We start from the raw sequence: 25,177 nt of genomic DNA on the forward strand, positions 1-25,177 counted from the left end.
TCAAATGCTCCGAACGGCGTGGGAGGGTCTAAGTCAGTAAGAATAGCACATTAGGTTTTTGAAATAAAACTTTTTAATAGCATTAAAATGCACTGTAGATACCTCAGAATATGCATTTTATTGGTTTTCAATATCAGAAATAGTGTTTGGCGGCGGGGCTTCGCTAGTAATGTCGGGGAATCTACAATTTTTTCATTAACTCATGGAAGAACCTATTCTAGGGCACAATAAACGTCTTCCGAAAGAATGAAGGGTCAGAATGTAATAAAGATTATGTACACACACACACACACACATAAATACATATAATTTTTTTTCTCGGGGGGGGGGAGAAAAAAATTCACCCCCCCAAACCCCCCCCCCCCGAAAAAAATCCTGGCTACGCCCATGTGGGACATAAAAAACAACAACATGTAAGGCACATGCATGTAGACACACCGAACGCTTTCATGATAGATAACTTAATATTAAGATGATTTTTTGGTTGTCAGTATCTTAAAATTCTGATATTTGTGTTGAGAATATTAAAAAAAACCCTGTCTTTCTACTTGCATTGCTTACCAAACAGCAAGCCTATATGGCGCCTCCTCCGAGTTTGAATATAAACACAAACTCTCTTTGTAATCTTGTTTCTTTTTGCCTTCGCCAATTCATCTCTTTGATTATGGTCTTGAAATTTAAATGTTTGACCTTTACAGTTGGAACACAATAACATCCAGATGTCGGACATCACCACATTTTTAACTGATGTGTACAAACTCAAGTCTACTGGACTGCGCAGAGTGGACTTCGGTGTGAGTGCACATGAATCATTAGACTTACTTACAATACGTTAAGTTCACCTTAGTCATAGACTTTCACTATTACGTTACTGTGTAGAATAAAATCTGATGAATATTTGTGTTGAAGTGTAGTGTTATGTTACACTAGGGTTTAAATACATTTTTTTTTTGGAATTTTAACAAAATGCGTTACGATAAAAGTAAAAAGAGTTTTGAAGCATTCCAAGAATATAATACGGAAATAAAAATGTGTATGAACACAGATAGTAATGGCCAGTCGTTGCACTGACAACCAAAACCAATATTACGGGCTAGGACCATCAAATACCCTATTGAATGAAGTAAAGTTTCGTTCAACACCTTTATCCGTGTCTGTCGTTTAAAGAGGTTCTTATGTGGCCTCCTAACTTTCTGATCTTTGAAGATATCTAGACCCCTTGATTTTCACATTTTAAAACAAACTTTCATATTAAAAAAAAAACAATTGACAATTATAAATGCAGACGAATCACATAGTTCCCTTTTCAGTTGCCACATCCAACAGTACAAAGGTGGTTAGTGGTCAAAAGTAGTTGAAGGTCACATGTGATTGGTGGTCAAACGTCGTTGGTGGTCAAAATTAGTTGGTGGTCAAAAGTAGTTGGTGGTCAAATGTAGTTGTGGTCAAATGTAGTTGTAGTCAAATGTAGTTGTGGTCAAATGTAGTTGGTGGTGCAGAATGTGCCGGTTACGATGCCTATGTATTTAATTTGTTTGTGTCCACTTACAGCATTCACCTCTTAAAACAAATCATTACTAACCTAAAAGCTGCATCACTGCCCGTAGTGTACTACTTATTGTGAGTTATCTTTCTTTTCTTTTTGTTTTCTTCCAGCGGTATCAAACAATTGAAAAGAATGCTGCCCCTTTGGTGGACCTTCTGTTTTGGGAGAAGAACATAGAGATTCGCTATGGCTGCGTCATGAGTCACTCAGATGATAAGTACAACAAGTCTGAGGTCCTCACTAAGTACAGGTATATGTCTTCGTATAGTGTCACTCTGTGCGGCATTTTACGTTGCGGGAAGTCATCTTTTCCCTTGCAACTTAACTGACCAAAGAGGCCAATCGTTGATACACAGCTGAGGTCAGAGGTTGGGCATCTGTAATCACCAGTAACTATTGTACTTTCCCCCTTCATTCTATTTGAGGTGTGTAAGCTATCTTCAATCCAGGACCCTTCCTTTATGCTTGTTCTCCATGTGGATCTATCCAGTACAGATGCGTATTGAGCAAATCGTGCGCCCGGGGCAACATACATTATTGAATACATAGAAATATAGGTTGCGTGTGGCGGCCCCTTGAGTGTGGCGCCTAGGGCATCGTGCACCCTCTCACTACGCTTCTGAGCCAGTGCCTCTTCTTCCCAAATGTAAAAAAAGTCTCAATATTGTGGCATAAAGTGAAGATTTATTTCTTTGTACTGTATCACTTAAAAACAGTTACATATATTTTCGTATTTTGTCGTTAGATATATGTATATGTCTTTGTACTTTCGTACTATGACACTAAATGCAGCTATATGTCTCCTTAGTGTGCCACAAAATAAAGGTAGATATGTTCGAGAATGTCCCCCTGATACAAAATATTGTAGAATAGAGTTTAGTGTGTACCTGAGATAGAAAGTAATGTCTCTACTCAACAATGCACTAAAACACTAAGCTAGAATAGAATATTTTTGTATTAGAAACAAAGTATTCAGAATGAACAAATCCACATTGCAAGCTGAAAAATAGTTTTGGCAGCCTTTCTTTGGTCTTGATTGGGACCTAACAATTAAAGAAATGAAGAATAATGCAAATTTAAGCATAGTAATAAAATATCAGAAACAACATTTATCATTTAAATTAGTACAACAGAAATAGTAACATTAGTAACTAAGTAACACTCTTTTTTTAGCTCCTGTAGCTTTAAAGGTGACATAATAAAACACTTACATTGATGGGACGGTCAACATTGGATAAGTGTCGCTGTATTTTAAGTAGGGGTGCACCGGATAGTAAAATTTTATATTCGGCCAGGGCCGGAGCCGGAGCCGGATACCTAAGTATCTTGTTAATAGCTTGTGTTGCTGAACATTTTAACTGTTAAATAACAAACCTATATTGGTTGGTTTTATTAATTTTTTTCCTTTTATATACGTTATTGTTTTAAACTCTGTTACTGATTGATTTATTCAAGCTTAACAGTATTTCTAAAAATCTGTATAGCATGAGTGTGTCTGTGTGTATGTACGATGCCACCAACTGTAAAGGATGTGTGTAGGAAGGTCAATGTAAATAATGTTAGTATATATTTAACTAGCTAATAATGTAAATCTCACAAGTGCAATCTGCCTTGTATAGTGGTCGGATGTATGTGTTCATGAATTTCAGACCAACAACCTGGTCAGATATACCTAGTGAGCCTACACATGAAGTCCTAGTGTAGTGTGTATAGTTGTTTGTGTTAATCATCACGCATTGTTTTTTCCTTGAGCATACGCACGCAATAGAGTTGGGTGTCAGTCAAAAAAGATAACAGTCAGTCAAGCATGTAGATAAATTATACCCGTCCACTAGTTAGAGGTCAAGGGGTTTTTTTGTTGTTTTTTTTTTACACTCCACTTTTCACTTTACACTTTCTTTGTTTGCTAGATCTAACTGCGGTACTATTATTCAATTTATTTTATGCGATTTTAAAATTTACTGTAAGGTTTTCCGTTATTTATGTGTAAAAGTCGTCCTAGTCTGATACACAGTGGCTAAGTACGCATCTTAAGCTAAAAAAATAGTAATAACAAGGAGTTAATTGACTGTCACAAATTATTAAGAATATTATTATCAAATCAAGACACATATTTGCAGGAATAATATTCAAGTTAACACGTTAGAAAAATTATTTAAACTTAATATACGTTGTGTTTTTTCATTCTGGCTTAAAAATGGTCAATGTCTATCAATAAATTGGGTGTCAAGAACCAAAGAAATAAAATAAAGAGTAGTGGGTGTTTAGCTCTCCGTTGAAAGATAGCCCTGGTCGTGTCTTCTACTAAATAATTAGTTACTGGCTTACTGGGCTATATAATCTCGCGGTTTGTGTTCTGTGTAGCTAAAGGTCACTCGTTTAGGTGTGTGCGATCTTTAGTCCAGCTTACTAATTGAGATTTATGTTCAAGTAACTCGGCACACTTGAAAAGGTGTGGCCTCTAGCCCAACCACGTGATTAAGATTTTTCTCCAAATAAGCAAACTCTTTGTCCGGATACCCGTGTAGATGTTTGGCTTGAAGTCCAGTCCACCCCCCCCCCCCAATTAAGATTAACTACTAAGTAAACAAACATAGTTCCCTCGTGTGACCTCTAGAGAGTGCTTACGTCCATCGTATCTGACTTGTGGTCACCTGTCAATCAATGAACTCAATGGGGTGGTCTAAACAAATAAAAGGGGGAGGGAGTTGTTCATCTGGAATTATACCTGGTTACCTTAGAGGTGTGGCTATGGTAATCCAGCCTCCGTAATAAAGATAAACTACTAAATAAACAAACTCAGTTCCCTCGAAAGGTGTGACCTCTAGAGAGTGTCAATACGCTGACATGAAACCTACGTCCATCGCATTTAACTTGTTGTCACCTGCCTATAAAAAAACTCAATGTGATGGACTAAACAAATAAAAGGGGTGGGAGTTGTTCATCTCTACCTCTGGAGATATACCCGCACAGCTAGACAGACGTCTGGTCAGCATGACGTAGTCAAGGAATGTAGCATTTTAACATGTTAACTAACCTACTCAAAGGTCAAGACAAATTGAAAAAAAGTGTCAGCCATTGCTGCTCTGTATGTAAAGCGCATTTATGATGTAAAGTTTCATTTCTATTTATATTAAGTTATTAACACGCCTTGTCTTTATAATAAACAATGTTAGGTGCATATTCATAATGGCTCTATTTTTAAGCACATTATTTTGTTTGAATATAAACATTAATACATTCTACAACAGACATTAATGGAACGAGGTCCACTTTATGCATATTAAATAGGTGTATTTTTTACTATCCGGTTTACTATCCGGTAGTGATATCCGACCGGAGCCGAATAGTACCGGATAGTAAAAAATGCCGGATATTCGGCAGAAGCCGGAGCCGGAGCGACTATCAGGTGCACCCCTAATTTTAAGTTAAATCTGTCAGCTTTTTACTGAGAGGGAAAATAACTATTTATTTGGCTTTGTGGGCGGATTTTTCTGAGTGTTTATTGTCATTTTGAATTATTTTCAATGCTTTTGTTCATCCTTTAGAGAAGATCCTTTAGCTCTTGTGACCAAACTCAAACCTGAAGAACGAATGCGATTGGTCAAATACTTTGGAGGGATTGATCTCGAAGCTGCCATTGATACTGTAAATATTCTAATGATTGTGTTTGACTATACCTTTGTTACTGTAAATATTCTAATGATTGTGTTTGACTATACCTGTGATACTGTAAATATTCTAATGATTGTGTTTGACTATACCTGTGATACTGTAAATATTCTAATGATTGTGTGTGACTATACCAGTGATACTGTAAATATTCTAATGATTGTGTTTGACTATACCTGTGTTGAATTTTGATGCCAACTTTTTCTTTTACTTAACATTCCTATTTTGTACAAAGCTTCTATCAACTCACTCTGAGTGTCTGATACACACTGGTACACAATAGTCATTGGACCGTAGCGCACTGAGTATGCTATTAGCATGTAAAGTGCGCTACACAAAAACAATTATGAACACCGATAGGTGAAGGACGAAACCGTGACACCAAAAACACGCACAGTCGCACGGCGACAAACATATGATCTCTCAACACATCATAACTTGATAACAAACATAAACTTCAACACCCATTTTACAACGAGGTTTCTGTCCTCATCTCGACTAAGACGGAACAACACACACACGATACAGTGGACACTGAAAAGCACACAAGTTGTTATCCAAACTATTTCAATCACGACGAATGGAACTATAAAATACAATGCAATTTTCAATAGAGCTCAAGTATTTCTTCTGAAACGCAAGATGTGTATGAATGATGAAACGCAGTCCGCCGGTTACTGTCACGTGAGGTTCGTGTTATTGATCAATTTAGAGGCCAGCTGCTTGTTTAGTTTTCTGAATTCCAATTTATTTAGCGGGCCATTTGAGAAAGAGAAGAACTCGATAGACATAGTTTTTGCAAATGCCCCAGGACAAATTCTGACCAGGACTCGAACCTCGAACAAAGGAAACAAAATAGCTAAGATCATATTGTACAGTTGTGTTGTACTGGAGGCAATCCGCTTTATCACTTTAATACTAACTTTCATATATTTTAAACTCTTCTGCAAAAACTGTTTAATCTCTTGTTTAGCTAAATAACATACACTTACACTAGTATAAGGAGCGCGGTGGCTTAATCGTTAAGCGCTTGGCGGTCCTGGATTCGAATCTCGGTAAAGACAGAGTCCACCTGAGTCCACCCAACTCTAATAGGTACCTGACTTTAGTTGGGGAACGTGATTGCGGTTGGTCGTTGTGCTGGCCAAATGACACCCTGAACTACACTAGTTTAACACAGACTATAGTCTACATACAATGTTAAGTAAACATTTTTTTTTCTTTTCTCTACATTTTAATGCAAAGTTAATATCCATTATTATATTCTCTAACACACCAATGTCCTTCAATCAACTTTTTTACATTTTTTATGTATCTCCCCTGCCATTGCTTCGGATGTGTTTTATTACTGAATACTTCCATTGTTTTGGGTGTAATCTACTGACCACTTCCATTGTTTTGGATGTAATCTACTGACCACTTCCATTGTTTTGGATGTAATCTACTGACCACTTCCATTGTTTTGGGTGTAATCTACTGACCACTTCCATTGTTTTGGATGTAATCTACTGACCACTTCCATTGTTTTGGGTGTAATCTACTGACCACTTCCATTGTTTTGGATGTAATCTACTGACCACTTCCATTGTTTTGGATGTAATCTACTGACCACTTCCATTGTTTTGGATGTAATCTACTGACCACTTCCATTGTTTTGGATGTAATCTACTGACCACTTCCATTGTTTTGGATGTAATCTACTGACCACTTCCATTGTTTTGGATGTAATCTACTGACCACTTCCATTGTTTTGGATGTAATCTACTGACCACTTCCATTGTTTTGGATGTAATCTACTGACCACTTCCATTGTTTTGGGTGTAATCTACTGACCACTTCCATTGTTTTGGATGTAATCTACTGACCACTTCCATTGTTTTGGATGTAATCTACTGACCACTTCCATTGTTTTGGATGTAATCTACTGACCACTTCCATTGTTTTGGATGTAATCTACTGACCACTTCCATTGTTTTGGATGTAATCTACTGACCACTTCCATTGTTTTGGGTGTAATCTACTGACCACTTCCATTGTTTTGGATGACATCTACTGACCACTTCCATTATTTTGGACGTAATCTACTGACCACTTCCATTGTTTTGGATGTAATCTACTGACCACTTCCATTGTTTTGGACATAATCTACTGACCACTTCCATTGTTTTGGATGTCATCTACTGACCACTTCCATTGTTTTGGACATAATCTACTGACCACTTCCATTGTTTTGGACGTAATCTACTGACCACTTCCATTGTTTTGGGTGTAATCCACTGACCACTGACACTTTCAGGGCGAAGACATTCATCACGAGAGTTTCCTTCATAAGATGAGAAACAATAAAGTGACATTCAAGTAAGTCTTGAGATAGACATGAAATCTAATGAGTAATGACTAACTTAACAAGTAAAAATTGTACAGCTGACCAACCTTTGTAAAAAAGATTATTTTCTCTTAATAACTAATGAATGATAGATTTTTTAAAAAATTGAATTTTCCCCGACCCTATTCCCCCCCCCCCCCGAAAAATAATTCTGCTAAAGCTAATGTATACATCCACTCAAAGTATGTAAAATTCAAATGATAGGCTTATAGAATATATATCAGGGACTTAGAAGACGTGGGCATCTATTTATTTATCAAACTCTTTATTTTCAAGACCAAATCTAATTTTGGAACATAATATTTGGAAAAATTTTAACGGTGTCAAACTAGAGTTTTCTCCCAGCGTGGCCAATTATCTAGTAATTCTTTTCCCAATGATATGCATCAACTGTCAAATTGTTAGAGCCGTTTTCAAGAACCGTGCCGATCAAATTCCAAGATCCACCCATAAATTTGCAAGGTGAATAGAGGATCGTAAACAAATAAAATATTGAAAAAATACTTCAGAAATTATTTTTTTTTAAATATTGAACGAAAAAAACAAAAAACAACTCCTTTCAACAGAAAAGAACAATTTTTCCCGCCCCAATCCCGCCAGACAGAAAAAAAAATCCTGGGTAAGCGAATGATTAAATCGACTCAAGTATATACAATTCTAATGATAGGCCTTTAGATCCAGATTTAGAAGTCGGTGCGTAGAATGTCTATTTATGTACCAAACAAGTTAATGAACAAGACTTACTAGTGGGAAATCCCGCTGACCTTTTGCCTGCTCAGGAGACAGATTCTCTACTCCTTTAACCAAGTTCAAGGGAATGTTTTATTTGACTTTGAAAAATGAAAATGGTCAAACTAAAGTTTTCCTGGTCAGGCCAATTGGCTAGTTATTCTTTGACCAAAAATATACTTCAGCTGTTAATATTCTAGGGAAACTCTTTGATCTGTTTTTTAAGAACCGAGTCTACCAACCCACCCAGGTTTTTGTTTTTTCTTTATTTGACCGAATGAAGAGTTTGCGAGCTGAAAAGAGGGATTGTAAAAGAACCTTTGCCTTCACCATTTTTGAGAGTTACATAGGTGAACAGATCTGTTTATTTCCCGAGTGATCTACCATTTTCAATCCTCACACCCTAGAATCGATTTATATTTACACAGTTGACAATTTCGTGTTACAGAAATGACCACTCTCCTATACACCACTCTTGTGCTCATGTAAACTCATGGGAAACTGTATATTCTAAAGTCAGCAATCACACAATTAAGTTACCATTTGTCAATAAACTTATTTACAGACAAGCAAACCAACTACTTGTTGATTAATATGGAGTGCAGTATTTCCCGTGGCAACGCAGCCCCATCTGTGACCTATATATTTTGCCACATCTAGCTCAGGCACAACCATTGTCCGCTGATGGTTGATTTAGATTTTCTTTTCACCGTCTACGTCTACTCGAAAGCGGATTTTTTTTTGGTTTCAAATATTTATCCCACGGCCTTTGTAAGTGACCTCCAGCTGTCTTGTTCTGAAGCCGCATGAAACCAGGTGCTCTCTACCTTATACCTTCGGAGATATATCATATTAAGAATTTATTTGAAACAAATTCTTTAGACACGAAAAATAAATTATTTATAGAATACGTAATTTGTAATATGTATACATGACGATAGTTCTTAAATTAGTGTAGAAAGGTCACGACTGTTCTGGTTACCTGAAGCCTAAACACTTCCCAACATTCTATTTAAACTTTGCTGAAGAATTATTAACAATTTGTAACTACCTGGATGTTTTTATTTTCTAGGGACCTGGCCAATAGAATAATGGAGGTCGGCGGAGATCCCAACGATGTTATTAGGACCAGTCTGGAGATGTCTCAGGTGGCCGACCCTGATGCCCGCGTGGTGGCTCGCTACAGCATATCGGCCAATCTTGCCAGGTCAGAAATACGTGTAGAGCCTGTCCCGATATATGACCAATTAAACTATACCACAGGTCATCCCAAATATAAATCCACTTAATCATCCGATTTGCCATCAAATTTAAACATTTTAGATACAAATCTGGAGCATTCGGAGGTTATAGAATGAGTTAGGACACAAGGACATGTTGTGCTTCAACCAAGACTTAGGGCACAAGGACATGTTGTGCTTCAACCAAGACTTAGGACACAAGGACATGTTGTGTTTCAACCAAGACTTAGGACACAAGGACATGTTGTGCTTCAACCAAGACTTAGGACACAAGGACATGTTGTGTTTCAACCAAGACTCAGGACACAAGGACATGTTGTGCTTCAACCAAGACTTAGGACACAAAGTCATGTTGTGCTTCAACCAAGACTTAGGACACAAGGACATGTTGTGTTTCAACCAAGACTTAGGACACAAGGACATGTTGTGCTTCAACCAAGACTTAGGACACAAGGACATATTGTGCTTCAACAAAGACTTAGGACACAAGGACATGTTGTGTTTCAACCAAGACTTAGGACACAATGACATGTTGTGATTCAACCAAGACCTGTAAGTTTTTCAAACGTGCATTCGGAAAGATTATTACGTCCTAGACCAAGTATCTTGCAAGACGGCAGGGGGGATTGCGGTGGGCAGGTTTCGAACCAGGGACAACCGAGTTGGCAGCACGGAGCACATAACTCACCATGAGTCACTTATTCAAGTGTAGGGCGCCTATTTGCACTCCAAACATAATCCAAGTTCCGTCAATTGTATTTAGAATAGTTTCTCCTTTTCTTCATGTCAGTGGGAAGCGTGGTCGAGAGGCTAAGTGCGCTTGAACTGGGCTCGTCTTGGCTACCTAGAAGGGGGCTCGAGGTTCGACACCCGACTCGGGCAGAGTTGCGTTTACTGAGCGCCTAGAGGCAGCACGGAAAACCAACTCCTTGATACCCCCTCCCCCCCCACTGGTCCACAAGTGAGATTGGACCAAAGCGCTCTGAGCATGCTATAAGCATGAAAGTAGCGCTATATAAAAGCTTTTATAAAAGCTATAATAATAATAATAATAGTAAGTAAAGTCCTCCTTTTCAGACCTTGTGGTCTATAGGGCTGATGATGTAAACGTCATCTGTTCCTGTGGCCTACGGTTAACGAGGGTGTCATGGGGCCAGAACAATGTATGCTTCTAACTCAGGGGTGTGCAAATTACGGTCCGCGGGCCACATGCGGCTCGCCGAAATGTTTTATGCGGCCCGCCGACACCTATAGAAATCAGGTGTGCCCATGGTATATACATTTAAAATATCTATATAAATTATTGAAACTGTCTCATTATAAAAGTGTTAAGTAAACGAAGATTATGCTTTTTGGCTATACATCAATACACTCAATTCAAGACACAATCTCTGAGTGTTGGGTAGGCTTGGAAAAAGATGGCAAGTGTAACAACTGATGGAACTCGATCTTCGACTGAGAAAAATAATATTTTTTTTTTACATATCCCAAACATAAACTCTAAACAAGAAAGTTTGCACAAAGCTGCATAAAATTTCTTCATAACATTGCGAATACAATCATAGTAATCGAACTTGTTAGAGCTAGGGGTAGTTCCGATGTATGAACAAAATAATCCAATGTATCGGCTAGCTTAGCATGGGAAAGTCAAATGAGAAGAATATAAAATCTCAATGAATAAATCATTATGTTACTTGAATGACATTGACTGTGACTTTGTTACCAATATTTCTTATGAAGAGTGGAAGACAGATTTCATGTCTTTTATAACTATCATTGCAAATTGTTGTTTATATATGAAATATAAATGCATGTTAAATCTTTTCAAACAAGGCTTTTTCATTTCTACAGACAAGTTAAAGAAAATAGTTTTTGTCATTTTCTTTTGCTGAAAGGTGAAACTATTTTTAGTGAAATAATTAAAAGTACAACACTTATTAAGATTCCTTAATTGTGCAATTTATAAAAGCAAATTTTAAGACGTAAAGAACCAGTCTTCAATACCATCAGCTCACCATTTATCGCAGAAGCTGATTCAGCTCCATAGGACATAACTCCAAGCAAAGAGAAGTTCCAGTCAGTACTACCACGGGAGTCTTATGGGTGCCAGAAGCTGTATTTTTAAAATTAAAAAACCTTTGCTGCTGTTCATACTATTTGGGTACACATACATCTGTTCTTCTTCTTCGTTCTAATTTTACATGTTGGAGAGTTCAGATCAGTAATTCTATATCTGAGATGAACCGTGCAGTGGTTTCCAGATCATTCAGTTCTCTGAATAGTCTTTGGAGAGTCTCTTGATTTAGTATGCAACATTGAAGGACATGGTCAGCATTCTCTAGTGATGCTCCACAAGGGCAGGTTTCCCTCGTCCCGACAATTAACTTCCGGAACATATATTATTGTCTCATTCAGTGAGCAAACATTTTTTTGTGGAAACTAAACAAGTATAATCACTGGTCAATGTTGACTGACTTTGATTTGACAGCAGTCACAGGGGTAACAACTAGTAAGATAGTTTCACAGTTCCAGAACATTATGCATGAGTGTAAAAAGTAAAATACTGCACCATAAGTACAAATGTATAATTGTGGGGATATTGTGATATATAAAGACAACAGCAATTTTAAAAAATCGTAAAATTGGTTTCAAAAACTGCAAACTCTTGTTGTAATTTTCAACGCGGAGAGTGAAATAAAAGAAAGAAACGTAAATATAATACAGTGTAAATATGAATTAAAAGACATTCTACACAGTTAGCCTGCGTATTTTTCTAAGATATATACATATATGCGGCCCGCCATTTCCAAACTTTTTTTAAATGCGGCCCTCGATACAAAAAGGTTGCCCACCGCTGTTCTAACTTAAAATTTCTAGGGGAGGTGTAGATGACGTTAGGAGACTCTAAATGTTAAGTAACCATAGAGATGGCTGGAATCAGGGGTGCCCAAAGATCCCGAAATTAAAAAGCCCAGTCTTCACCACGATTCGAACCCGGTACCCCGGTACGGAAGCCAAGCGCTTCACCGCTCAGCCACCGCGCCTCCTTTTATAATAGTGTGTTATCTTGAAATATTCGAGTGTACATCTTTCTGGTGAGATGTTTCATTGCCGTAACGTTTCATGTTCCCAGACGTCTGTACCTGAAATCTCGTATAGCAGCTGAAGATTGAAATCTTGCACAGCCCGTGTCTCGTCCAGCACACGTCAGCAGCCAGAGGGCAAGGCAGACAGTGGAGGGGCTTGTGTGGTGACAAGAGATACCAGACCCAAGGCTGCAGAGTGGAGAGACTTCTTCAGGCCTTGAAATGAGCATTGTGTCTCCTTCTTATTATGATCTCATGTTGTAGATTCTAAATCTGGATGTATTGTGTGTGTGCGGATGTTTGTGTGTGTGTGTTTTATGATAAATATTTTTTTTTATTTTTAATGTGCACTCTTTTCAAACTCCCACTTAAAATAATTAAAATATTGGCTCGCTCGTACGTTTGTTGTTTGTTGTTGTTGTTGTTTTTGCATTATAACAATAGCCAAGAAAAAACGTGTTTGTTATTATTTAAGTTTAAGAAAAGAAAACAATTAACATTATTTATTGTTATATCAGACAGTTTTAATTAATAATTTTTGAAAGTGAAAATAATTTTGTTTTGTTTTTTAAACATAGATCATATGACCTTCCTAACTTCTCTAGCCTTTATAGTAGGCTTCTAGACGTTCTGAAGAGAGGTAAGCAATCCATTGAAAAGTGAGATCTTCTTGTTTACTTGTTTTGACTCTCCAAGACTTGCTCTTGCTGTCTGAGTAACTCGTGATGTTGGCTCTCAGACCTGGAACAATAGTCGTCAGGATGGAACAAATTGTCCATTTTCTATGAAGGGGCATACATTTGTTGATTATTGATAATTGTTAGTTTCCGATGTATGTGCTGAACATAATGAAACTTTGTTTCTGTAATACTTACCAAACAGTGGAACCATTGGAGGACCCTATGTGGCCGCCATTGATTTTGTGGTTTACACAAACTCTAATTATATATATATATATATTATATATTTGCTATTGTATTGCAAATCATTGACACCAATGAATGCAAATATCTGGGTCGAGAATATTTTAACTCGAGCTCAACTATAGGGCTGTCCCAGAACTTAATTTACTAAACTAAGGGTCTTAAGCGGCTTCTCTTTCCCTCTTGCTAACACCTTTCATTTCTCTGTTATGAAACATGACATCTTCTGCAAGCATAGACTCCAATCTGGCGTCCAACAATTGTATAGCTTTAAGTAACGGAAAGTTTACATACAACCATACAATAATATCCCCAAGGCAAACAGCTCTACTCTATTTCTAGACTAGCATTTACACACCGGTTACGCCCGTTTATTTGTTCCCACGCGCCAGTCTTTCACAAGGGGCTTTTCTTTGGGTCTCATTTGTGTGTCCCACGGGAGTTTTGATAGCTCTCCAACTTCTATTGCATACTTCAGCTTCTAAAGTATCTATACTCTCCACACCGGCCTCCAGCAGAACATGGTTATTTGTAATGTAGTCTTGCCAGCGTATGCCTGTTATGGAGCGAAGGCGCCTTTAATGGCAGCGTCGGAGGAGTCTGTGGAGTAGTTCCTTACCTAAGCGCCATGTCTAGATCCCTAGGACACCTGTTGGCATGAACTCCTTGCGTGTCACGTGTGTGGTGTCACGTGTGTTGTGGTGGTGTTACTTTACGTCTTGCACAACATCCAACACACACACACGCACATACACTCACACATCCATGCTGCAAGTTATTCCCGAGGTAAACTATTTATTGTGGCGCCCTGACATATGTTTTACATGTTGGGTGCTCATCAGATCTAGTCCTTTTATTAACGGGGAGCTCCCTACTTCATATTGCACTACATAATACCTCGCCAGTGCTTGCTTTAGTGTTCTACGCTCGTATTTTTCTCTTCCCTTTTTATCACTCGGCCTTTCCTTACTATCCCTTCTTGCTTCCCTTGAGTGCTGTTCATCAATCTATTTATAGCTGCACTCATGGATAGCTCCCAGACATGAGATGCTACTATTTTTAACACTGGCACGCAATGCAAATTTTACTTTTTACTCTCTCTCTCTCCCTCTTACTTTCTGTTTCTATTTTTCTCACTCTCTTTCTCTTAGCTAACCTTTCTCTTTTTCGTTCTCTATTTCTATCGCTGTATCTCTTCTCTCTCTCTCTTATTGATTTCTCGTTCAAGTACTTAAACTTCCCCCAGTTTCTCTAATCAATGAGGTAACGGAGTAGATCACATCTCCGTTCCTCAAATCAAAGCCCATCGCTCTGTCGAAAAAAAAATACTAAAAAGATACTTGAAATTACTCGGCATCGCTTCCTTTCTGTTTCTTCCCCTCGACACGGGAATCTATTTATTTTATCTTTGTCACAGACGTCTGTTCCAAGCGGTGGGGTATTTTTTTTTTCTATTCCCTCTGAAAGAATGAAGGTTGCATAAGGTGCCAGCAGCCAAGGGAAAGAGAGAGTGAGAGCTCTCGTACGTGGAATTGAGGCGGACGTTTTCAAGTTGTGAGCGAGGGATTGCGAAGTGAGCAGTCCACTACTCACACACACACACACGCGCGCGCGAGTGTTGCCTGTGTGTAACGAGAGGCTAACGTTGAAATTGTTGTTGTTGTTGTTGATTCAGGAGAGTATTTCGCTGTGTTTGTAGGAAACTTTATTCTGTGGTGTTTTGGACTTAAGAACTCCTTATCTCTCTTTGTAGTGACCGTAATCACGCCAGGTATGTATTTAATAGCTAGATATTAGAGGCTTGTTTCGTGTTCTTAATATTGCACTTTAGTTGGAGTACGTTTATTTGGCTAGCAACCGTTTCTATAAACTCAGCTTGCTTCGTTGCTAGCATCGAATGAACCTACCTTCAAGGTTTAAAGATTCCTCAAGTTAAGGTGAATACAATGTTAAGTGTAAGTTTTTGTATGAGTTATTTGTCACTGATTAGAGGATTCCATAAGCTCTATGACTAGATCCTTACATAAGTGCTATGACTAGATTCTTTCATAAGCACTATAACTAGATCCTTACATGATTGATTATTTGATTGATTATATGTTTGACTATATAATTTATTATGGGACTTTAGCACCTCCGCGGTAACATTATTCAAGTCTCTCTTGTAAAATAAGTTTTTGAAGTAACTGTGTGGTAAATACAATCGAAAGTCTATTAATATTTAACCTGACTCCGTATTATTCGAGTGGACTGCAACGTAGGATTTACCACATGAACATACTATCAACAAACTTGATAAGATTTCCAATGAATTCTGAATATTTTAGTATATTACAAAATAAGAGAAAGGAGCGACAGTTCTGTCACTAGTCAAAGATACATCTTGATGTTGTCACTTTGAAGAACTAGTGTATTCTGATTTCTTGACCTATTCTTCAGGTGACTAGGCACTAGGCAAGTCCCTAGGTCACATCATGTTAAGTTTAGTAGGTGTGCAATAATCTATCTAGAATTTTCTTAGTCTAACTATTATAAGTTTATCAAACCTATTAGTGGATATATTGGCATACTCAAACATTTTGTATACAACTTTGTTAATCGGTTCAACCAAGTTTAAACTGTGACCATTGGTTCAACAATCGAATGAACTCCCTCTCAAATATCTTGCTCAGACTTCAACGCTAAACATTCATCAAAAACATTGACAGGTGGCAGTGTTAAAAGGCCGATTTCTTTTGTTTTCTAATCACAAAGAAATTTTAAAAATATATTTCTTCAATATTAATAAATTAAATAATCAGTCATAATATTAGCGATGTCATGAACATGGTTCTATTATTACAGTAAAGATGTGTGACAATGTTGCCTCTGTACAGCTGATCTGTCGTGCTCTAGTAGTGGCAGTTCATTTGGATCCAAATTTAGTTAGGGAAGGGGGCATCTGGGAGAGTGTTTTTTTTTCTTGCTGTCTTCGGGCGCTCAGCATCAGTTCGAGTTGGGATTCGAACCCCCTAATAGAAGGAGAGCCTATAATGTTTTCTTTTTGCTCTACTTATCGGAAACAAAATACATGTTTGTTTTTAACTGTTTTGTCGTTTGTAAGAAGTTGATATATTATTATGTATATTTCACATTGTACTCTAGTGCACTGAGTACTCTGAAGTGCATTCTTTTGAGGAGAAAGTTTCGAGTCTACAGTCTTCAGTGTTTCATTGCTTGACATTAAAACCATGGGATTTTTCTCTAAGAGATTTTTTTCAATGTTGAACATGACTCTAGCCTTCAATACTTGTAGAAGACTCTCTTAGTTTTGGGCTTTCAGACTAAGTGCTGCTAAAAACTGATTTAAACAAAACTTCTAGATCTATTTTGCAACACAACAATGCCAGTTCCGCTGTCATGGTCAAGGAATAGTGAGTGACTTAAAGTATCGATTAGGACTTATCTTAGACAAAACCTCGATCTATTGAGCAGTAGCCCTATATCTCTTTGAGAATCAGATAATTTGGAGATGAAAATAAAGACATATTTTCTAAATTCATTGGCATTTTCCTTCAACTAGCAAGGAAAATCTAGTTATACAGCAGTGGTTCTCACTACACTTTTGTATGGCTCTGAGACCAAGGTGCTCTATCGAAGTCATATTATGCTCCTCGAACGCTAACATCAAAGGTGCCTTCGCTTCATAATGGGCATACGCTAGCACGACAACATTTCAAAGAAGTGTTATTCTGGAAGCCGGTGTGGAAAGTATAAATATAGAAAAACTCATTCCCATTCGACAGCTGCGCTAGGTCCACTATTTATTCCGCATAAAGGACGACCGCATCTCAAAGGCGATCTTCTTCGGCGATCTTAAAGGAGGACGGCGTTACAGAGGTGTCCCGCCCGTAAACACTATAAAGTTAAACCTAGGCGCCATTTAGTCCTTGCTGGCATAGAAAAAAGTAGCTGGCAGCGAATGACCTCTGAGAGAGACAGTTGGAGTGCTCTCACAAAGGCCACGGGACACACTTTTGAGACCCAAAGAAAAGCACTTATTGAAGACAGGTGCAGAAGACGAAAACTTAAACAGACCGTCGGAAGACAACGGTTTTGTCAACATGAGATGCGGAAAAATATGCAGGTTGTAACTGGGTTTGAGAAGTCACGTGAAACACTGCACTCATCTTTATCTTCGGAATCAAAAACATAGCCATTGTTATTAGTGGCAGTAGCCAATGGCTCCCTAGAATTGAAGTCTCTTATTAACATATTGTTACCCTCCTTCATTCGTAGAAACACGTGTAAAGTTCCCTTTTAGACCTTGCGATCTAAGAGGCAGAATATGTAAAGGCCATCTGATTCTGTGGCACACGCTTAACGATTCAAGGTTAAAGAGGGTTTCATGTGGCAAGTACAACGACCAACCGTCTTTACTTTCCCGCAACTAATGTCAGGTACCCATTAGAGCTGGGTGAATCAGAGGCGCCCGAAGATTCCGAAGTTAAAAATCCCAGTCTTCATGAGGATTCGAACCAGGGACCTTTAGAAGCCAAGTGCTTTACGGCTCAGCCACCGCACTCCCTATAAACATGTGTGACTATATTTAAACAGGGATACTTGTAGGACGTAATTATTATTATTTCTTTTGTTTTTAAGGGAAGTTTTTGATTTATAAAATAACTTCAATTTTACAATTCTTCTTATCACATTGGAAAAACGCTGTTGTAACCAGGGCAACGATCTATATGTTTCTGTACACTCTACAAAACAACACGCTGATAATGTTATCAACACATTATTTCAGTCTACCTTCATCCCCCCCCCCACCCCCCAAATGTTGCCTGCTGAACACGAAGACATCAAGATAATTAGAAGTAGATTTGTACTGTAAACAACTTCACAGATACAGCGCCAGGAAATTAGCCTTGCCTGGATGACAATTAGTATATTATGTTGCTCTACGGATGGGAGCTTTACAAAGAAATGTAAATTTTTTTTTTCGCCTTTTTAAAGTCTTAATTAAAAGATGCGTTGGAATATTTTGTAAATGTAAGTTATGTAGCGAGGAGTCGTGGAAGTTAATTAGATCACCAACAAAGATCTGTCTCTCTTAAAAGCTTTCTACCTACAGTCATCTTGTAGTCGTGTTTCTCTGCCGCTCTAGTATTTCCATTGCCGTATCTGTTGTGCAGCTTAATACGTTTTCATTCTTTTTCTCTTACTCTTGATTTTCTGCTTTTTCTCTGTCTGTCAGTCAGTCTGTCTGTCTGTCTCTCTCTTTGTGTGCGTATATTTTTCTCTTTCTATTTCCTCCTTACACAAATTTAAATTGACAATTGACTCTCTCTCTCTCTCTTACTTTCCTTTTACAGTGTTACCTTACTTATGAAACCAAACCTCCATTTGATTGACCAACATAAACAACCCAATGCTTACCCGATAGCTTTGAGCTATACATAATTCATTAGCCAGATGACATAGTGACATCCACAGAAATCTGGTCTCCTGATGTGGAGGTGCTCTGGTCTCCTGATGTGGAGGCGCTATGGTCGCACGTTAGAGAAGGAGGAAGCCTGGAAGAGAGCTATACCTGGCTGCCTGGTCGTGCGGTTTGCGCGCTGGACTGTCGTTCGGATTTATCGACGGTCGAGGGTTCAAACCCTGCCAACTCCCATCCCCCGTCGTCCTACGGGAGGTTTGGACTAGGAAGTAAACTATCTTCAACTCTGAAGGAACATCCGAAACATGTAAAACATTTTACAAACATTTTACAAAAACTGTCTTCCCCTGTAAACTTGGAATGGGGGAAAGTGAATACAATATAATTAAGGAAACTATTTTTAACAAATGCTAACACATTTTCCTATTTCTATTTTACTAACTAATTTTAAAGGGTGATGTTGTATTATTTCAACTGTAATACCAACATCTCTTGCGTTATCTTAACACATTTACACATCTACTTAGGTAAATAGACAAAATAGCAATCTATAACTGAGAGCCTTCTTGAGGAGTTATGTATACACTTTACTGCCCTTGTAGAGCCGGCACTGCGCAATCTCTTACTTGACACATTTACATTATCCGGCCCTCTAGAATGTACATGTTATTTATCCAGTGTAGCAGCACAGAAAGGGGGGGGGGGGAGAATAGCTGAGTGATGCTGCCAGGTAGTGTTGTGAACCACACTTAGCATAGCAGGGACGAATTATAAATATGGGCTCCTGGATTGGTATCCGATAGGTAGTGACCCCCTGACCCCAGTTAGTGACGAATTATAACTATGGGCTCCTGGATTGGTATCTGATATGTCTACTACACGCGGACACGTATGAGCTGCTTCAAGTTTGTGTTCAAACATGAACTCCCTAGTACGTTATCGTCTAAATTTCCTAAGTTAAAAAAAAAGACTATTATGAGTGTGTGTGTGTGAGAGAGAGAGAGACAGAGAGAGAGACAGTGAGAGAGAGAGAGAAAGAGAGAGAGAGTTTCATTGTTTCAAATGTTGAAGTTGCTGTATCGATATCAATTAGCTGAGTCATCAGTTTCACTTGCAGCAACTAGTTCTCAGCCTTCAGTTCCCCTACATCTAAATTAGACTTGAGGAGGATGGGAACTTCCCTAATCCCTCTTCCCTGCTCCACACACCACACACACACACACACTCAATTATCTGCCCATACTTTTTGTAAGTACTCAAAAGAAAAACGTTTCCAGTGTGTTCACGCAGGGAGAGGGAGGGGCATGTGTCTTACATGTTGTAGCTACTTAAAGTTTGTTTATTTCTAATGACATGACATTTTAGTAGGAAGATTTCAATCAAAGTTCAACCATATTGAGCAGGTCAAAGTCATTTCAACTACCTATATCCACCAGGTCAAAGTCATTTCAGATCTATATTGACCAGTCTGAATAAAATTGGATTGATTCCCAGCATACAGCCTACAAGCCACATCCGGTCTTCGACTAGGTGCTCTCAGGCCCCTCTGTCCACGGTGACGCAGAGGTTCCGGTGGACTGGACAGTGGAACATTGTGCTTTTAATTTTATATGGCCCTCGAGTGAAAATAACGAGATTGGTCATTGTGAATGACACTTTAGTAATAATATAATAATAATAATAGAATGAATATTAGTTCTTTTCGAGCATGATAATAATAACAATATACCGTTTTATATTAACCGAAGAAATAAATACAAATACCCTAAAAATCCTATGAAGATCCTCTACTTGTGAGAGGGCAGTACAACTACAACCTGCGACATCATCAGAAAATTTCTCAGTGGATACTGGTGAGGGGAATTGTATTTATCTCTAACGAAGCTCAATAATGAAAATTAGTTCAAAAGATGGATAGATAGATAGATAGATAGATAGATAGATAGATAGAGAGATAGATAGATAGATAGATAGATAGATAGATAGATAGATGAATTGACCGCCAGACAGAGGTAACTCTGTAATACACATCAAAAACCAATAAATGAAAAGTCAAATAACTCACAGATAGACAGACGGAATGAAAGAGCATGTACACCCTTCTCTCCATCCGCCCATCACACGTTCAGTGCGCGGAACTCTTGTGGAGAGTAAATATTTACGCTTGGCCAAGGGAGAGTATAAATAAACGTCTGAGAGAATATGACGGCCCTTGTCTTTCAGATTAATCAAAGGACCCGCCAGGAGCCGCTGTGATGGAGATACGATATATAAACACCAGTCACCCTAGCAACTGATCTCATGGAGTCATGGTGTGTACCCTTCATGATTGCGAATCAGCGCTGGATCTAAGTGTGCTGGCGAGAAAGGTTAACTCTTTCCCTGCAGCTTGGAGGCCGGAAACACAGTGATGCCATAACGTCACTGAAAGTTGTTTGTTTATTAGGTCTACGTGTTATAGTGTATGTGCATGAAAGAATACACCAGCATTTTTAGGCGGGTCAAAATGTAGTCTCCTTATTTCCCAATTAATTGCAGACATTCCTTCAAAAAAAGATTTTTACTTCCTTTGCGTATAAGTGTGTGAGTCTTAGTAATTTAGTTTTCCTGGCTACCCGAGCAGAGTTGTGTTTGCTGGGCGACTAAAGGCAGCACGGAAACCTTCTCTCAAATCTCCCCCACCCATCTGGTCTAAAGAAGTGGTTGAACCAGAGCTCACTGAGCATGCTATAAGAATATGAAGTTGCCCAATACAAAAGCGATTTAGAAAAAAAAAAGTGAAAACACTTTAGACTGTACAAACAATTGGAAAGACTTTAGAAAAAACAAGAACTTTAGACTTAACAAAATTTTACAGAATTTTAGACTTACCCCGATGAAAAAAAAATCTCGTTTTGTAACTGGAACAATTCCAAAAATGCAACTAAGTTCATTAGTGAAGAAACATTTTTCGTTTCGTTTAGAATTCTAAGAGGTTTTTTGAAATGATTGTAAATAAGAAACTGAATGTTTCTGTTTTCTTCCCTCCAAACCACTCGAGTTGTATGAAATACGAGTCCACCCTTCAAAGTGCTACTCAAAATAGTAAAAGAGCATAAGCGAATCACTTCTTGCACCAAGCGAATCACTTCTTGCACCAAGCGAATCACTTCTTGCACCAAGCGAATCACTTCTTGCACCAAGCGAATCACTTCTTGCACTAAGCGAATCACTTCTTGCACCAAGCGAATCACTTCTTGCACCAAGCGAATCACTTCTTGCACCAAGCGAATCACTTCTTGCACTAAGCGAATCACTTCTTGCACCAAGCGAATCACTTCTTGCACCAAGCGAATCACTTCTTGCACCAAGCGAATCACTTCTTGCACCAAGCGAATCACTTCTTGCACCAAGCGAATCACTTCTTGCACCAAGCGAATCACTTCTTGCACCAAGCGAATCACTTCTTGCACCAAGCGAATCACTTCTTGCACCAAGCGTGACTTTCAAACTCAGTAAAAACTTTATAGTAGAGATTGAAATCATTAAAATAATTATTTGTGACGTAATAATCTCCATCTTAGAAAATGACAAAATGAAGCTTAACAAGATAATACCTGGATTTTGTTTTCTTGACTAATTTGAACTATTAGAAAAAATCACGGTGAAAGTTTTTTTTTTTTTTTTTGGATTCCCTTTACCGCCAAGAAATACTTACACAAGAAGCCCTCCCCCCAAAAAGCCCTCCCCCAAAAGCCCTGCCTCTACCCCCCCCCCCCCCCCAAAAAAAAACAAAACAAACTTGAACTTTCGATAAATGTCAGTGCCTAGATTTTCCCCCTTTCTTCCAATTCGCTAGAATCGATGGTCTGGCTGGACAGCAACCTCGCGAGGTGGGGTAGTGGGGTGGGGAGGGGGAGGTCAGTGATCGATTGAGGAAAGTATTGGCTCTAGTTGGTGTCCCCTTAGAATCTGTCTTATCTAAACGGCCATCGGTCAGTGAGGCTTTAAGATTGAGGAAACTTAAGGAGACTTGAAGTATGGTCGTGATCTCTGGAAGGCAGCAGCAGGTGCGTCAGCGGGAGGGAGATAAGCGGGTAAGGAGTCTTAAGATGTTTCTTGTGACATACATTCCCTGATGGAAGAGTAAAGGATAGGCACCAACAGTCAACATGAACTAATAGTCAGTCTCTAGCAGGGCCGTACTTAGGCCACTGCAACCTATGCGACCGCAGTGGGCCCCGCACTTTCATAGGCCCCGCGCTAATTCTAGGTGTCAATTATTAAATTAAACCACTTTATAACTTATAACATATTTCCCGCGGCCTCCTGATTTACCAGTAGCTCCTGGAAATTTCCTAAAATTGCAAAATATACGAAAAAGTCCTGGAAATCTACGGAAATTATTAAAATCTTTTTAAAACTCATAAAAATCTCATGAAATGTAGACGAAATTGTCATTTTGGTGTGTCATATAATATGGAAAACGCCAATCGTACATGCGATTAAAAAAAAACAATTTCCATAACTGTGGAATCTGGTGAAAGAAGCTTCTCGCGCCTCAAACTAATGAAGAATTACTTGAGGTCAATAATTCTCCAAAGATAGATTGAGACATTTGGTAATTCTTGCTATTGAGCGTGATCTATGTTGGAAACAGAATTTTTATGATATCCTATATGACTTTACCTCACGCAAGGCTCGTGTAGTAATTCTGTACGTAGTAAGAATGAATAAATGCAAAGACGAATTTATTTTTCTAATACAAACACTTAATTTTCAATTTTTATCATTATCCCTACCCAAACTGTGCCACGCACAGTCAGTTTCGCATTGGTTAGGGCCGGCCCTAGTCTCTAGCACTTAAAAAATCGAGCATTCTCATTTGACTTGTGTCCTCTGGGTAGTCTAATAATGTGTTAACACTGCACAGCAACGTCCTCTGGGTAGTCTAATCATGTGTCAACTCTGCACAGTAACGTCCTCTGGGTAGTCTAATCATGTGTCAACTCTGCACAGTAACGTCCTCTGGGTAGTCTAATCATGTGTCAACTCTGCACACTAACGTCCTCTGGGTAGTCTAATCATGTGTTAACACTGCACAATAACGTCCTCTGGGTAGTCTAATAATGTGTTAACTCTGCACAGCAACGTCCTCTGGGTAGTCTAATCATGTGTTAACACTGCACAATAACGTCCTCTGGGTAGTCTAATCATGTGTCAACTCTGCGCAGTAACGTCCTCTGGGTAGTCAAATAATGTGTTAACACTGCACAATAACGTCCTTTGACATATAATTAGATTCAGATTAGGAATGTTCAAGACCGACAAATACAACGTCATCTATCACCTTACCTTCAGCTTATAGCGAAATAGGAAATATTGAATTTTACTGAACTATTATAGTCGCCTAATATTTCACCTTGTATTTATTGTTTTCATTAGTGAACGTGACAAGATAGCAGTGCTGAGATGCCAAGAGTTAGTGTGCATTGATCGAATGAACCAATACAATGCAGATATGGGCGATTGTATTGGTAGCAAGGAAGAGTGTATTTGTCAGGTCATGGTTTAACGCAAGATGTTGTTGAATTAGTTCCGTGTCCTGACTTCAGCTATCTAATTTTAGTACATTAAAGCACAAGTTGTGTCATTGTGATTTGTCTTCAATCCTTACGTATTGATCTATTCACAGAGTCTAGTGCAATAGTCCACTTCATGTTAGTCGTTTTCTTGCAACCATTAAATGAACAGTCGGTTCAACTGGATGTGGGATTAGTCGAAAATATTTAGACTATTTTACTGTTAGACTATTGAATAAGGTAACGACTAATGTAATATATGTATGCTTATATTATCAGTAATTATGACATATCATAAGCCACTCATAAAATAATTGTTTAACTAAGAAAATCTATTTCCAAAAGTGACCATACAAAATTTGACAAATCTTATGAACCAACGTGGACAATTACATTACATTTTTTTTCACTGAAGATTTCAGTAACTGATACTCAAACTTCTAAATCTAATTTACTTTGGTCAAACCAAATATGGAGAGATCACTTCCGCTAACTCCTTGCAGATCAATACATGAACTCAACTTCCTGCAGGCTCACTTCAGCTGAGACACACACGCGCGCGCTTGCACTTTCACCCTACACAAGGTAACTTCCGGTCCAATCTACTT

General features: G+C 38.4%; 1 protein-coding gene across 1 annotated transcript in view; it reads left to right on the forward strand.

Annotated features, from left to right (window-relative positions):
• Nucleotides 1-13,059, forward strand: part of LOC106058971 (uncharacterized) — a 38,643-nt gene extending 25,584 nt beyond the window's left edge. Inside the window, exons 14-19 of the mRNA XM_056004920.1 lie at nucleotides 699-794; nucleotides 1,657-1,796; nucleotides 5,095-5,194; nucleotides 7,515-7,576; nucleotides 9,406-9,540; nucleotides 12,708-13,059. Coding sequence (XP_055860895.1) covers nucleotides 699-794; nucleotides 1,657-1,796; nucleotides 5,095-5,194; nucleotides 7,515-7,576; nucleotides 9,406-9,540; nucleotides 12,708-12,747 — 573 coding nt within the window. The 3' untranslated portion in view covers nucleotides 12,748-13,059. The remainder of the gene's footprint in view (nucleotides 1-698; nucleotides 795-1,656; nucleotides 1,797-5,094; nucleotides 5,195-7,514; nucleotides 7,577-9,405; nucleotides 9,541-12,707) is intronic.
• The last annotated feature ends 12,118 nt before the right edge of the window (nucleotides 13,060-25,177 follow it).

Source organism: Biomphalaria glabrata, chromosome 11, assembly GCF_947242115.1.
Source record: "Biomphalaria glabrata chromosome 11, xgBioGlab47.1, whole genome shotgun sequence".
NCBI classification, from domain to species: Eukaryota; Metazoa; Mollusca; class Gastropoda; family Planorbidae; genus Biomphalaria; species Biomphalaria glabrata.